General features: G+C 41.5%; 1 protein-coding gene across 1 annotated transcript in view; it reads left to right on the top strand.

The window, feature by feature from the left end:
* DCBLD2 (discoidin, CUB and LCCL domain containing 2) overlaps positions 1 to 16,576 on the top strand; it is a 354,867-nt gene that overhangs the window by 271,785 nt on the left and 66,506 nt on the right. Inside the window, exon 11 of the mRNA XM_085622359.1 lies at positions 12,446 to 12,583. Coding sequence (XP_085478485.1) covers positions 12,446 to 12,583 — 138 coding nt within the window. The remainder of the gene's footprint in view (positions 1 to 12,445; positions 12,584 to 16,576) is intronic.

The raw sequence follows: 16,576 nt of genomic DNA on the forward strand, positions 1-16,576 counted from the left end.
TTCAACACATTTCCCCCTTCTCCGTTTGAGATGCCCCAATGGTACTTCAATCTGGACCTTACTTATTTAATGTATCCTTCTGAGTTGCTCTACAGCTGTCCTTTGTGGCTTCTCACTATTAAAACTGTATTCTTGATCGCTATCATCTCTGCGTGAGTGAGCTTTGAGCTGTCTGTGTTCATCCACTGTACACCACTTTCTTCCCTGAGAAGCTGGTTCTGCGAACCAGAGCCTCCTGTCTACTGAAAGTTGTGAGGCCATTCCACATCGGTCAAACCATCATCCTGCCAGCATTCTATGCTCTGCCTCATTCCGCTAAGGAGGAGGAGAGACTCCATTGTTTGATCTCAATAGAACGCTCGGTTTCTACATCAATCGTACCAAATACCACCAGGTGATGATAAACACCACCCGGTGGAGTGAAAAAAGGTAAGGCTGTATAGAAGCGTACTATCTCCTACTGGATTGTGCTCTACAATAAATTCTGTTACACATTGGCATAGAAGCAGCCTTCAGAAGGCTTGCAAGCCAACTCCATGTGGGCCGAAGCTGCCTCCACTATATTGGTACGCAGAGTCTCTGTTCTAGACATCTGCCAGGCAGCTATGTGGGTGTTCCTCCATATGTTTACGAAGTGCTTTTGTCTGGACAGCCTATTCCTCCGAGAAGGGCACCTTGCATGATTGGTTCTGCAGGACTTTCTGGTTTGAGCCTATTCGCAGCCCACCTCCCATAGGCACTGCCTTGGTATCTATTCAGAAGGTGATGGATCTGCACCTAGAAGTCTCTATCAGAAGAACAACTTACTTACCTTTGTGATGCTCTCTCTGGTAGAGACTGCAACTAGTGGCCCCTCCCATCCTCCCATGTTGTGATTGCGCTATCTATTAATAAGGTCCCAAGTCAAAGAATCTGCGCACTGGTCTTTCAATTCGCTTTTGGGGCTCTGCTTAGGGAGGTGCGGACAGTCTCAAAAGCAACTGACGTCTGCGCATGGTAGTGGCAACAATATAGGCCCTGCATGTCTCTTCCGAAGCTAGACGATGTTGGTGCGGAGCTGTACGGTGCTACCTCTGATGCACAGAAGTATTATGGAAAGGTTTCTGGATTCAGTCTGACGCCTGGGGAATATTCGAAAAGTAAGGAATCTGCGGCTAGACAGAGTCTCTACAAGAGAGTTACTGAAGGTAAGTAACCTTTTCATTTTGAATACTGGCAGGATAATCTAACATCAGAGTCACAGTGAAAATAGAAAAAGGTCTGCATTTAGTTCAAGGTGTAATACTGAACATGAGAAGGGAAAATGCATCATACCTACCAGTAGTAAACCAAGACTTACGAGATACTGTAACTGTTTCTTATTAGTCATAAGTGAGAAAATCTAATGACATAGTAGTTTTTCGGTTTCTCTGCAATGTGATAGAGACTTCATTATGAGAATAGGTTAAGTTGACTACTTGGATGCTTTTATAGAGCTCCAAAGTAAAGGTTACCAATTCACCTTCTTAAACCTTCCACCTGATTATATAGCAAGTGCATTGATGATGCCATGTGACTATTTTTCATGTAACACTTGGTTTAGAAATAATGTCAATATGCAAGATTGATGGGTTTTTCACCAATAAACTTTTGCAGAAATATAAAATGGAACGTACATGAACGAACACATTTCCATGATCAAAATGATGAATTTTATAGTCTGTATGAGCGTCTTTAAAAACTTTCACTACGAATCATGATTAGTGGAACTATCATGGTAAGCTTTTTAAAATGAATTGGGAGACTGTTAACATAAACAACATTCAAGAGAATCATTATTTGTGTTCCAAGTGCTGGACCCCCAAGAATAATTTGTGAGCTGTATGCAACCATCAGCTAAGTTTTATTTGGAGAGTTAAATCAATTTAGTGACGGGTCAGTGCATGCTCAAACCTAAAGGGAGGTGGGTGCCTCTCAACTTGTGATTCTTTTAATGTACAGCCAAGTTGAAAAGGATGCACCTTTTCCTGGTCTTCTATTCTCAAATACTGAAATTATCTTGCTGTAATAATGTATGCTCTCTCCACATCTGTTCGATGATATTAGACATTTAAAGAAGTATGGCAAAACTGTGGTGTGATTCAGATTCAACAGGTGGGTCATCACAATATTCTGAAAAATACCAGCATTTTAACACCTAACACTCCTGAATTTTATTCTGAGCTATAAAAAGTATCCCATTCTGAAACCACTAGAGAAAGTGTATCTGTACACTAAATGCAGTCAGTATAAATGCCTTCTTATGTTACTTTATGAGCAAGTGAAGTGCTTTCTGAGAAAAATCCATTTGAATTGACTGTGCATTACATCAGCCTTTCCTGTGTAAGATATTTGCAGTATGGTATGATTCAAGTGAAGGAATGGCTTTTATTGTCTTTTTAGGCAATACTTCAGGAACTGTTGTAATGGTAAAGTAGCCTTTACAATGCCAAGTAGAACACCAATGTGTATGCCCATTTGATAAATTTGTCTAGGGTAAGGTGTTATAATTTATTGCAGAAGTAAATTCTGCTGGCAAACTTAAATCTGTTTTTTGGTTATTTTTACCGACATTTTATGCCAGAAAGAATTGTGCTAAAATCAGAGAGAAACATACCTACTTTAAATGTAAATGCAATATCTTGTGTTAAGGCATTTTCTCCAATGAATCCCGGATTATAGTACAGTATTTTTGAAGGAACTGTGAATATATGATAGAGACTTCTAACTGCAGATTCCTTACCTTAGAATAATCCCCAGGCGTCAGACTGGATCCAGAAGCAGGTAGGTGGAGTTGTTCGCTCCGCGTGGTGTCGTTTGCACCCAAAGTGACGTGTGTGATGCCTATTTGGCACCACCCATGCCCGCTGACGTCTGTTCTCTTCTTTTCACGCCAGTCAGGACACATTCAGAGATTAGCAACCCCCAGTCACTTTTTCTCCTGGTCTAGCAGGATATCTGCAAGGAAGGCTGCTTTCAAGCCCTGTGGTGGCTGTCACTGGCAGCAGTTGGTGATGGATCCCCGCAACCATGATGCCAAGGCCTGCGTTGACTGTCACATCATGCACCACCAGGCCTTGAGGAAGTGGTCCATCAAGCTGCTTGACTGCGGTCCATAAAGCTCTTTGCTGCTCGACGTGCGATGCTGCGACGGTCTTGATCCTGGTCAAGAGGAAGGTCCCGAGATAGGTTGCTGAGCCACTCCAAATGCTTGTCGTCTAAGTCATTCAAGCAAGTCTCTCAAACTAAAGAAGAATTAGAAGTCTAAGAGGTCTTCAACTTCGCCCCATTCATTGAAGTCATCCAAGACAAGGGAGCTTCAGCATTCAAGGTCTTGTACTGTGGTTGAGCCTGCGCCTGGGCTGTCTCTGTCCCTCCCTGAGTTTCCAGGACCTGGAGCGACTCCCGCCTAGCTTCGTGAATTTTGGGGCCATGTACCTCATATTTGGGTGGCAAGCCTGGCATCCTCTGGCTCCTTGACATTCCTGGCTCAGTTCTAACTGCACTGTGGGGGTGGTGAAAAAGCAGAGACAGGCTGTCAGCTGTGAGAATACATCTGCATTGTAAAGTTACTGTGCTTGGGCAGTAGAGACATTCTTGTAGAGTAAGGAACAGAAAAACAGCATACTGCTCTGCCTATTCCTTGGCTCCCACATACGTAACCATCATTCATGTCGGGATTCAAAGAGAGACCTTAATTTGTGGAGTGATCTGACCCTTTTTCAGGTTTTGCCTGCGGCAGCGCTCGTGCTGCATACTCTCTCATTTGCAAGAGATATTCTATACAATGAAGGGCTTGCAGCTCACCTATTGCTTAACATTTGTTGTTTTCATTGTCACCGATAGCTTCAGCTTGTTTGCTGTCCTTCCGCTGATCGCACTGTGATTGAGGTGCTACTTGTTTCTACCTTCTTGTTGTGCTTGTTTAACTTCTTGCTATTTGTAGCTATTTTATACTTTAATATGCCACATACACTTCAAAGAAGCCCTTTTCTCCTTTGAAATGGATCTTTATTGTGGCCACAGATGATATCTGCTTTTATTGCGACAATAAATGTTATCTGCCTCTACATGTATTTTCACTAAGACAAGGACACAATTTCTTTTTTTGTGTGTTAACATGTTTTACCAAGTGCCATATTTGTTTTCTTTTTCATGCATGGGGCGATTACCTGCTTTGCTCAGAATCCCAGGAGTCTTATGCCGAGACCTAACAAGCTTTGGCAAAGCCAATAAGTCTTGCCTTTGAGACTATTGGATGTGCCATAACCTATGGTTCCTGCTGTACAGCATGGGCATTGCATACTTTGGCATTAATTTGTTCCGTGCTGTATAGCAGAGGGGCTGCTGTGCACCTTGTCTAAAAATAATAATAAGCAAGCATTTTCAATGCTATAAGTCTCGCATTATGAAAGTTTGAGCTATTGGCGTTGCATTATTATTTGCAACACCAATTGCTCAAACTTTCTGTGATACAAGACCTATTGCATTGCAAATGCTCGTTTATCTGCCCAGTAACAAATTAAGTTTGCACAGGCTTAGGGAGTGCCCGTCCTGACGATGTAAAAAAAAAAAAAAAGTTTTCAGCTTCCTTGTCACATCATAAAAGCGGTAACGGGGGGGATGGCGCTTAGTATCTAGACACTCTGGAGGTGAGCTGTCCATAAAACAAAATAATCTGGTAAGGTAGCTCAGAGGGTTCTGCTAAGCATCCCAGAGATCCACGTGTAACTGTATGCCACAGATTTAAATGGCAGACTAACGTTTAACTAATGAAATGAGTGCCACTGATGTAGGTGAGAACACGTGATATGCCAGAGCTGCTCAGTTTGTGGCCTGTATGCCATTTTAAATCAGTGTGCAGGTAATACAATTAAGGGTCTGCACATGCTTGTTGAAGGTTGTTTTATGCAATTATCGCAGAATGGATGCTGAATTAAATCACCTCGTAATCTCCAAAGTCAGCTAGACTCCATCTAGGTCTATGTCTTCTGCGCTCCACTCCTTAATCTGAAAAATGTTTCTCTGGCTATGGTTTAAGCTAAAGAAAGCCAGCGCCATTTCTCGTGCCAGTAGTCCGCCATAGAGGGCTGCTAGAGAGAAGCCGGGCACTTCTCTCCAGACGGAACGGAACAAGTGAATGATGTCATGTGAATGCACTCCGTCTCAACCGCACCGAACCATTGGCATTCTTCGAAAGCCCAGGACAAGGAGCTTTTATTTTTCTTTGCAGATCAGAGTTGGATTGGTAACCAAAAATTGAAAACCAGTACCGATGCCAACTGTAGGAGTAATGGCAAGCGGCCCCTCGTGGCACCGCTGCTCACACAAAGCAGGGGCTGGCATTCCTGGGATGCCATGGCTCTGAGGTGGGGGCGGGAGGGGGCGAACAGCTTAGCAGCTTTGTTAAACAAGAAAGAACTAAACATAACTTAAGTTAAAGCACGACATTGCGACGTGTAGGCGAGCATTTTTTGTACATATAAAGTGTTAAATAAAGCGACCTCCAAAGCAGCTGCAGCCAAGGTGGAGGGCTTGCAACAGAGAAGCAATCAGCCTTGCACTGAGCACGGCTGATGGCTTACAGTGATACCCGAGCAGGAACTTTTGGAGTATCTCTCTAAAGACTGCCGATTTCTGGTTACTCCTAAGGCATGGAGTACACCAGACCAACAAAGGCGGTACGCATGGGCAGGGTGCTCCGCCGCTGCACAGGCAGAGCCAGGCTAGACTGCGAGGGGCCGCCCGCTCTCAAACCTTGAAAAAGCAGAAACCATCTTAAAACGCTTAAAATTGTTTAACGCACTGCACCGTAAATATCAAAACAAAAAAAAGCATGAATGATTTTCAATATCGTAATAACACCCGAGGTTATCATTTTGTACAAGATTAAAAAATATATTTTTTAGAACCTGGTCTGCAAAAATAAGCAAACATTACTTATAACAATATTTAATTATTGAAATATTTCAAATCAAACTTACTATTTTATTATGGCAAAAAAGCACATGCGTTCAAGCCGTGAGCTTAAAGCCAAACCGCGCTCAGGTGACGCGTGTTGGTTTTAACGTTGAACACAAACAGGTTAGCTCCCTTTCAAGATGGCCTCCTCATTAACCTTCACCCTCACTCGTCCTTTAGTTCAATCCAAGAACCAGACTCCCAGCCACTTTTCTCACGAGATTTGCTGCGGTGTGCCCTTGCAGCGTTGAAGATGGGGTACTGGGACTCTGAGGACGTGACCGACTGTTTGCAGAAGACTTGGATCCCCATCAAACTTTGGGCTCCCATTGGTGAGGGCATGGTTCTGCCAGAATCCTCCAAACTCAAAATAGTGGGGGTTGTGTGATTTTGGGAGTGGGTGGTATATGTGGCTCCCGTTTAGATGAGGGGCAGTGCGGTACATCGGTGACATTCAGGGGCGAGCAAAGCGGATGGAGAACTTCATTGGCTAAATTGTTATGCCGACAGGGGTGGTGAGCGCCCAGTTACATTTACAGCTATAACAAGGGGCGGCAGGGAGCGAGCGAGCAGTAGGTGTGATCACGCCGTGTGCGTGCACATCTCAGGTTATCCGAGTTGTGCTAACACCGCTGTACGCGTGCGAGCGAGCAGGAGGTGTGACGCCACAAGCTGTACGCGTGCACAACTCCTGTCCTGTGAGTTGTGGTAACGCTGCCGTACACATGCACAACTGCTGTCCTTTGTACACGTGCACATCTCCTGTCCCCCATCGAAAGCAAGTCGACAACAATAGATCTCGCCGATAGCGCGCAGCGCTTTGCGCTGCATCGCTAGGCGAGACCTAAAAAGGATTGTGATGCATTGAGCGCTAATTCACTTTAAAAAAAAAAGTGCTTTATCCATGATTGCATCATTACCCATTTTAAAATTAGTTATAGTCACACTGCAAAACATCTGCGCTGCTGTACAGCATGGCTACTAAACATTGCCAAAGCCAATAGCTCTCATAGACTAGACCTATTGGCTCTGCTAATGCTTGTTTGATTCACTGCAGTTTTTGCTCCTTCCACATGTTGAATTTACGTTATTTTGGAAATATCAGGATTCTCTTTTGTCAAGCTCGACATTACCCCTTTGGTTAGCTGCTAGTAAGATCAATTCATTTTCTTATGTACTTAGCTCCCATATGCAAGTTATTACATTCCATAATGCTACACTGGCAGTAGACACAGATATGATGTGACGTGCTATAAGCAAAGCTAGTAGCCCAGGGTGCTTCAGCAAACAAACACAGAAGCAAACAGAAAAAAACACAGTGCACAGAGACGGTTAATTTTTGTCTGTTATAAAATGATGTCCATGTTGTACCTCTGCCTATTTCTTGGTAAAATAGTGATTCTTCAAATCGCTGTAAGGTGTGGGGAGGGTTTGTAAATGAAATACGCCCACCGAAGTCTAGCCCACTACCAATGTTGAACTTAAACACGGTCCTAACACAACTGCTAAAACCACTGAGCAGAATTAAAAAACATTACACTAAAAACTGCCTTTTTGGTGGGAATCATTTCACTGAGAAATTTAAGTGAGACACAAGCACCTACCATACAAAAGCCATACTTCCAGATACACCAAGACAAAATAGTGATGAGAACAAACCTCAAATTGATACACAAAGAACATAGATTACAATAGTAAATGACATAACGTGGAATGGCTCAAAGGCATGGTCGAATTCCACATTATTTGTGCCCAAGAAACCTGGGAGATTCCTCCAATTTTTGGTAACAGCTTTCGATTGTTCCAAACACCGGCTGTACGTCTAAAGGGGGCAGAGCTAAGGGGGGGCCTACTTACATTGATATCTAACAAAGCTGAACTAAACATCCTACATTTTGTGAATGATTCACCCTTTTTTCACATCCTAGTAATTAAAGGTTACGATGCCCGGGATGTAATGCTAGTAAACTATTATAACAATAACTTTTCCAACGCTGAGGCGGTAGTTGAGCACTTAGGTAACACCCTAGAGGTCTTGGCTGAGAATCACCCAAACCCTGTACAAATCATCTGGGTGGGAGATTTTAACTCAAAAGTATGCCCAAAATGAGAAGCGAACGTATGTGGGATTGTAGACCATTGGGAGGTTCCTATTATCCCACTTTAATCAAAATCTGCATGGTAATGTCCTTAATAACTTATTAATCACATGGCAACTCGAGCTCTGCAACAAAATCAACCCAGACACGGGGTACAGAATGATCTTCTACAATCGATTATATAATTTCCTCTGATACTCTACGTTCTAGCGTCACTAAAATAAATGCTAAATTCACCGAATTTAGTGACCATGCTATACTCTCAGGGGCATTATACTGGAATGCACCCAGAAAAAGTAATGACATTGTGGCGCCTAAGCCAACTTTAGCCAGGAAAAACGGATTTGTACTAAAATGGGACAAAATAGACGAGACATAACTCCTAACAAACCTAATTGTCTCAAACTACGAGGAGATCCTACTGTGTTTAGACCCACAGCCAAACACCACACAGGTGATCAAAGCATTTGGTAATATTTTAAATATTATCAAATTACAGCTAACACGCCCAAGATAAGAGATACCCCACAGCATCGCTGGTTCGATAAGAACTGTTCTGTAGCCTCATCGAATTTTACGTAAAGCTTTAAAAACCCGGCCCAGAGATAAAGATTGCATCCACACATTGAGGAACCTTTATAAAGTTGCAAGGGAAAATAGGTGAGGCAGCTTAATTCCGAGGCTTGGGAAAACTTAAAGTGAGCATCCTCTCTCCGCTATAGCAAAGCATTGGTCGGTGATTAATTTGCCCTTTTTGGCAGATAATGGCGGGCCCTCTCTGGATGTTCATATCGATGAAGACTCTTGGATAAGGTATTTACAGGGTTTTTTCCAAAAACAAGGAGAGTCGCACCTACTAGAGGACTGCCTTTCCATTAAGGACAAAATTCCCCTCTCCTTCGATCTCGAGGAAATACAGCTCGCCTTGTCCCAGTCACCAACTTTGAAAGCAACAGGGCCAGATGGGGTCCACATGGATATTTTTCTTACAGACAACCCTCTCTGGTCCCCCTTGCTGATGGTGGTTTTTAATTCAATAGCCAAGTCAGGACCCTTACCCTCTTGGAAACAATCCATGATCATTTCCATTTACAAAAAAGGGGACACCTCTAACCTAGCTAATTATTGCCCAATTTCATTTCTTGACAGCACTGCTAAACTCATGGGAAGGCTTCTCCTAAACATACTTGAAACCTGGGGAGCGGAAAAGAAGATCCATGCTGAAGTACAGTATGGATTCAGGCTGGGTCAGGGTACCATTAACCAGTGCCTAAACCTGACACTATTAGTGGGAAAGTACTCTTTGGTTAAAAAAGGCCAATTATATATGGCCTTCATGGAAGTGTCCAAGGCCTTTGACTGTGTGGTACACAGCAAACGGTGGAACATTATGGAAGAAATGGGAGGGGAGGCTGCGATTATTAACTTTATAAGAGATTTAGACACCGATGCCACAGCTATGGTCCGCTATGGGAGGTAAGGCGAATGCACGTCCTCATTCAAAATCGAAAGGGGCGTCAAACAAGTGGGCGTCTTGGCCCCGTTCCTATTCACCCTCTAAACCAATAAACTAAATTAGGCACTTTCCAATAACTCGAAAGATACTCCCCAAATACAGATGTTTTCCGTTACAATCTTGCTTTACGCAGACAACGCATTTTTGTTGGCAAGGACCTCTTTGGCCCTCCAAAATCTCATCGCTCAATACTCTGCCTTTATGTCTGAACTGAACCTCCAGATAAACAAGAGCAAAACCTTTATAATGGCGAAGGGAGGTGCTAAAAAGAGCCAGATGAGATTCCACCTAGCTGGGGAAAAATAGAACAAGTTCAAAGTTTTAACTATTTAGGCGTGATTTTTTTATTTTAAACTAAACTGGAAGGAGATGGTACAGATTAGAGCTAATCATATGACCAAAAGCATCACTGCAATTTTTAGATTTTCAAAAAAAACGGGGCTCCAAGCCTATACAGGAAATGATCAAAATGTACCTAGCCAAATCGTCAGCAATCGCCACTTATGGGGCTGCAATCTGGAGGACAACGCACGTGGAGGCACTCCAAGTCATACAAGATAAATTTATCAAAAGACTATTGTCTGTCCGCCAGCATGCAATAATTTTAATGTACATAGGTAAGCATGCCTGCCCTTTATTAGTGACTTTGTCAAATTGGCCCTCTTATCCCTGTGGTTGTCAGTGTGTAAAAGGAGTACCGTTGATTTGAACCAAAAGATTTTAAAAGACATCATAAATTTAGATCATGCTCATAGAATTCCATGGTTAGCCTAAGTTCGACAAACACTTATGTCGCTGTGGTTACATTCCCTTTATAACACACCCATCCTTTGTGTACACTTACCTAAATCCAGATTAAAAGAACCTTTTAACATGAAAATGGCTTCAGACAGATGGGATAGATGAAGCGGGAAAATATCTGTAAAGGTGTATCAAGGGATACCTCTGGTGCCCCAGGGCCCCTGCTCTTATCTCGCCTTTGTAGAGAACATACAGCACCGATACATCCTGACCAGATTTCGTTTAAATGTTATGCCGCTCATGTTGGGGCATCCAATAATTTATTTTCAACAAGCTACTTACCCTTCTGTCCTTGCAAGGATAAATCGACATGGCACATTTTTTTTTCTTTTTTATGCAACAGAGAGAACATTTTATCATCTTGCTGTTGAAAAAATGTATCATGTCCTCTCCGGCATTAGCTTTATCCAGATTTTACCAACTAGAAACCCCGTTTGTCTGCTATACACTGGAGTCTTTCTTGCTGGCTGCCATAAAAACCCATAAGGCTGCCAGCGCAATATCAGCTCCACCTTAGGAAAGCTATTACATGTACACATCTTACTTTGTACTTGGCCAGCAGATTTCGTACTTCATGTTGGTTTGCATGTTATCCCTTAGGTCGATTGACCCAGTATCATTATCATACTTTGTACTCCACTATACCATTGTTTTTATTTGTCTAATATTTTTAATCTCAAACTTTTACAATCTTAGACATTATCAATTCTGCAACTCGGTGATATTGGTCATTATTGTGCACGATGTTGATGCATCTTGCTTTTTCAAATATTGTTGCCCTTTGCTAAGTAACTATTCTGTAATAACTACTCATCAAAATTTTGATGGCACCTTATGTTTCTGCACAATTTGAGCATTACCTAAGACGAATTCCTTCACTCATTTTTAAATCTGTATTTTTACTGTAACTATCTTTTTGAGGATTGTTCTTTTGCACGCACTGAATTGTATCTATGCACTTTTATGCATTTTATCCAAATGCAAAATAGTCTTTGAACTGATACACAAAGTAGCATTCAACATTCACATTAATCAGACCATCCAGTTGCTGGAGTTTTTCCAAAATACCTGCAGAAAAGGAAAGCACACACTAGATGTCTGGAGAGCCGTCAAGTACTATTTGCCACCTCAAGGGACATTAGGAAAATAAGCTGTTTGTGGCACATGCACCACAATCAAAAGGGCAGCCGGTGTCAGGCTTCTGTAACCTGATGGATATTGCAAGCTATCCAAATTTGCTGCTCAATAGATGGGAAAACTCTTGCCTTTAAACCAAGAGCACACTTGATAAGGAAGAATGGGGCCTTTTAAGCATACGTGGGAAACATTTAGCTAATAGGCATTTGCCCAGTAACAATGTGGCACCATGCACCCATATTTACTCGACATTGTATCGAGAGCCAGGTAAGGAAGGAAGCGCTGATGTAAAAAAATAATTTTTGAAAAAATATTTTAGATCTCCTACCTTTCTCACACACCTTTGTAAGAGGGACAAACCACTGTAAAATCTATCCAAAATGTATGAATCTAGGAGAAGTTCATGCTGCAGAATAAACTAGTTACTTACCTATAAGAATTGTTTGCAGCTGTTCTACATTAGCAGCCTAACCCCAACCTCCATGACAAACGAGGCAGAGGAAAACAAAATGGCCAGTGATTAAAAAGAAAAAAGAGAATCTAAAGATGGAGGTTATGTACTGATGCATTGTGGGCTTATTTACAACTTCATAGGCCCCTCCAATAGTTGATGCCAAAAAAGCTAAAACTTTGCAATAATTCAGTATCTCTGGTCCTCACCACAACATAGTGAATTTATGCAAAACATTTCAATCTAAGAATCCATGATGCAAAACTAATGTTACAGGTAAGCAAGCAGTTTTCTTCTTTCCTCTCCGTATTGGATATGATTCAAAGTTTTTGCCTATATGGTTTGGGGCATTGTCCTTTTAATATGCAGTGGCTACATTTGTTATATTGTCACTCCAGGAATGTTTTTTTTGTCTGTGGAGATTACCTTTTTTTATATTAATTGAAACACTTTTCTTCAAAGGTTTGGCACCGAAGCTTACCATCGCACCTCCACCACCTCTGATACCTCGGTCCAGAAATAACATTCCTGTACAAACCGAAAAAACAACCTTCATTCCGGAGATGAAAAACACCACTGTAACTCCACATATAATTAAAGGTGCTTGCTTGTTTTTTGTTTGTACTTGAATATTTTTTATGAATGGAGGCAAAATGTGATAGTGAATAAAATGCTTGAGTGCAATCATTTAAACTGCAATTTAGAAGTTCAGTCCTGTCCAGTAGAGAATGTATCTGCCTCAAAGCGATCCCATTTTTGGTTGTGGCTGAGGTGCACTGAGAAAGTGATGCGCCCACGATTACACGATAAACGAGAAAACCTATTTAAATCTCGGGTCATCAGATCACCACTAGATAATCTCTTCCCTGATGTCAAATACATTTAAATCCATGAATAGAAGACACCTAAGGGCCTGCTTTGCATATTAGACAAGTGTCATTAAAATCATCACAGCTGCCATTTTCTGCCTTATCATGTTTTTACATTTTTCTTCGCCACTCTTCTGGTATTCATCAAAGTATGTATATATATATATTACCTACTGGCGGTCGCCAGTAGGTAGTTATAGTTAGGACCCTGTTTCCATAGGAAATCCGCAACATTCTATTTGGAATAACTTTGGCGCCGGTCGACGAATCCTCGCGAAATTTTCAAAATAGGTGGGGCGCTACGCTCCGCTCCTACCCTGAAAGTCTCAGGGGGATTCGTCAAGCAGGGGCCGAGAAAAAAGGGGGGTCCCAAAACGCGTTTTCCCCATGCATTTTTCCATAGGACCTTTAGACACAGCTACAGCCCGAACGGCTGAACAGAATTACTTGAAATTTGGCAGAGAGGTAGCCATAAGGTCAAGGAAGTGCCTTTTGCAGGTCTGGTGTAAATCTGTTCAGTATTTCCTGAGTAAATAGCATTTAAAAGCATATATATATGTGGGCGGAGCCTAACCACACATCTCATCCTGAGATCTGATTGGCTGTCAGCACTTCATCCAAGAAGTGTTGGCAGCCATCTTGGGACCAATATACATGATAGCACCTCATTAAAAAGCATTGCAGTTAATAGAAGGTTTTAAGACTTTAGTTACATTATAAATCATTTGTTGATGGTACCATACTCATTTTAGGAATTGTGGTATGTTCTAAGGTGATTTCACCATGTGAAAAAGCCTTCTGCTGGGATATCATGATTGAGAGAAAAATATTTTCTCATGCTTTTACCACAGAGGTTTGGAAGGTGATCTATAGGCTAAACTGAGAGCTTATTTTCTGTAAATTCACATTATCTTTCTCAGTCATGTGAGAATGAAGTCTGACATTCTCAGTAAAACATGTACATCCAACAAGGGCAGAGACTGTCAGTTGATTCCTTTGTGTTCTACTGCAGCTTCCCAGAGTGTTCCAAAGAACTACTAGAGCGCTAACAGTCCTACTTATGATAAACGTATGGCACACCTGAAGCCATCTTGCTTGGATTAAAGTGGTAACTCTTAAAACATTTAATTTAAAAAGGAACAAAATGAGGGGGTTCATTTTTCCATAAAAAGTATGATTAGTGCTGCAGAAAGAAAAATTAGGGCACATTTTGAGTGACTTCTCAAATCCTCTTCTATTTCATTAAAAAATTCTGACATGCAGACTGAAACATGCACTTTCAATACCAGCAGCAGTTTTCCCTGGTGAGCAGTAGCTTTACTACAGTGATCTAATGAGCAAAAAGAGTGCTAACATTCTGAATTTATGGCAAATGTGTGACACATCTGAATGCCTTCTTGATGGAATCAAAGTAAAAAACTGAAAGTACTTCCTACTGAGGAGACTGCAGTAAATGAGGAAATTAGGAAACTTCATAACAAATAAGTCTCCCAAGATGACCACCAGAGACAAAAGAGCCCAAATGTAGCCCAAATATCACCCAGATGTAGCCCAAGTATAGCCCAATGACAGAATGTCCCAGAATGTTCTTAAAAACAACTAGAGCGCTTACTGTCTTCATTATGACAAAAGTATGGCACACCTGAAGCCATCTTGATTGGAATAAACTGGTAACACTTAAAACATTTAATTTAAAAAGGAACACAATGAGGAGGTTCATTTTGCCATAGAAATTATGATTAATGCTGAAGAAAGAAAATGAGGGCACATTTTGAGTGACTTCTCAAATCCTCTTCTATTTCATTAAAAAATTCTGACATGCAGATTGAAACATGCACTTTTAATACCAGGAGCAGACTTCCATGGTGGAGTAGTTTTACTACAGTGATCTAATGAGCAACTAGAGTGCTAACATTCAGAATTTATGGCAAATGTGTGACATATCTGAATACCTTCATGATGGAATCAAAGTAAAAAACTGAAAGCATTTCCTACTGAGGAGACTGCAGTACATGAGGAAATTAGGAAACTTCATAACAAAGAAATCTCCCAAGATGGCCACCGGAGACAAAAGAGCCCAAATGTAGCCCAAAATCAACCAGATGTAGCCCAAATATAGCCCAATGACAGAAGTGTGCAAAACACTTATTATTTTGTGTTTTTGCAGTGTTATATAGAGCAGACTTGTCAGGTATTGGAGTGCTTTACATGAGCATTGGTTACATCACACAAGAACAAATTCATTTTGGTTGTAGACATGGGGAGACTAAGTGATTTGACCAGAATCACAGAATGTCGAGCTGAAGCAGAAACTTCAACCTGGTTCCCCAGTTGCAAAGTCTGCAGTTCTGGAAGTAACACCACATCCTCTCCCCTAAGTGCAACATTTAATCAAGTGGTCAACTGGATAAAAAAACATAAAGATAACAAATAATTTAAAAGTGCTTTGTCGCTATTTGAAAACTCAGAAAATATGTCCTTATTTTAGTCTTTTAGAGCACTAACCATAATTTTGATGCCAATAAGACCCTCTCATATATGTAATTTCTAAAGGAAATGCTCTAGGTATTACAGTTTTGATTACATCAAGATGATGTCAGGCGTTCCACACTTTTGTAATAAATATAGAATGTTAGCAATCTAGTTGTTCATTAGGATACTGTTGAGAGGCAGAGGCCAGGGGCACGGACTCTGAAAATTGAAGGCAGGTAGGAGGGTGCAAAGGCAACAATTTAACCACACTGAGCAGGCAGGAAGGGCCGTGGAAGCACAACAGAGGGCAGTGGAAAGGGGGGCAGGGGCAACAAACCAACAATACAGGACTTGCAAGAGAGGCTGTTGGAGGGAAGATCTATTACGGGTCAAGGAAGCTAGGGGCGGTCCCCAGATCCCCGGGAGCCACCACAGAACTGAGCAGGAAAGTGAGTCAGGGACAAAAGGGGCACCTTAATTTGAGCCGGGGTGCCTAGGAACGCTTGCTCCAAAAATGAAGAAAACAGACATATGAGACATGGAATTGGAGGCAGAATACAATGGCAGTTTAATGAGAAGATGCAACTTCAAAGAAACCGCAGAATAGAGACATAAAGTACAAAATACAGAATCCAGATAATCATACAGCTGTCATAATATTCTCTGTATCTCAATTAATGTACTGACAGAGAGAGAGAGAAAACACATCTATAAATGCATCATGAGAAACAAGTTACACCAAGGAAAATGTTACCTAGGAACACTCACGTTTACTCTTAGAGCAAGCATTCCTGCAATTACAATACAAAATCTTTTAAATGCAAAAGTAAAGAGAACAATGGTTAAACATAACATGACATTTCATATAGGTAAAATAGAATAAGATACTTCAAGCAAAGCAGAGCAAGACATTTTAAGCAAAGGAAGACAAGAGCTCCCAGCTCTTGGGGAAAACCTGCACTGCCTGTTAACCTACATACAGACGGCGAGGTAGTCCGTCGATATCTGTGGGTGCTCCCTTTTTATATCATTTTGTGGGCTCCTTTGCACGCTACATCTACCTACGTATGCTACCCAAAAGCTTCGTCTGCAGATTTTACCAGACATTTCGTCATTTACCCACTTAATGCTGACAATGGACTGGGTGAAAAGGTCAGTCTCTCAGGCCAATCGCTTATCGTAAGTTCCATAGAGCAAGCAGAAAATAATGGGTATTGTACGGGAATTCAATATATTTATGTATAAAATCTCC

The sequence above is a fragment of the Triturus cristatus genome, chromosome 8 (assembly GCF_964204655.1).
Source record: "Triturus cristatus chromosome 8, aTriCri1.1, whole genome shotgun sequence".
Lineage (NCBI taxonomy): Eukaryota > Metazoa > Chordata > Amphibia > Caudata > Salamandridae > Triturus > Triturus cristatus.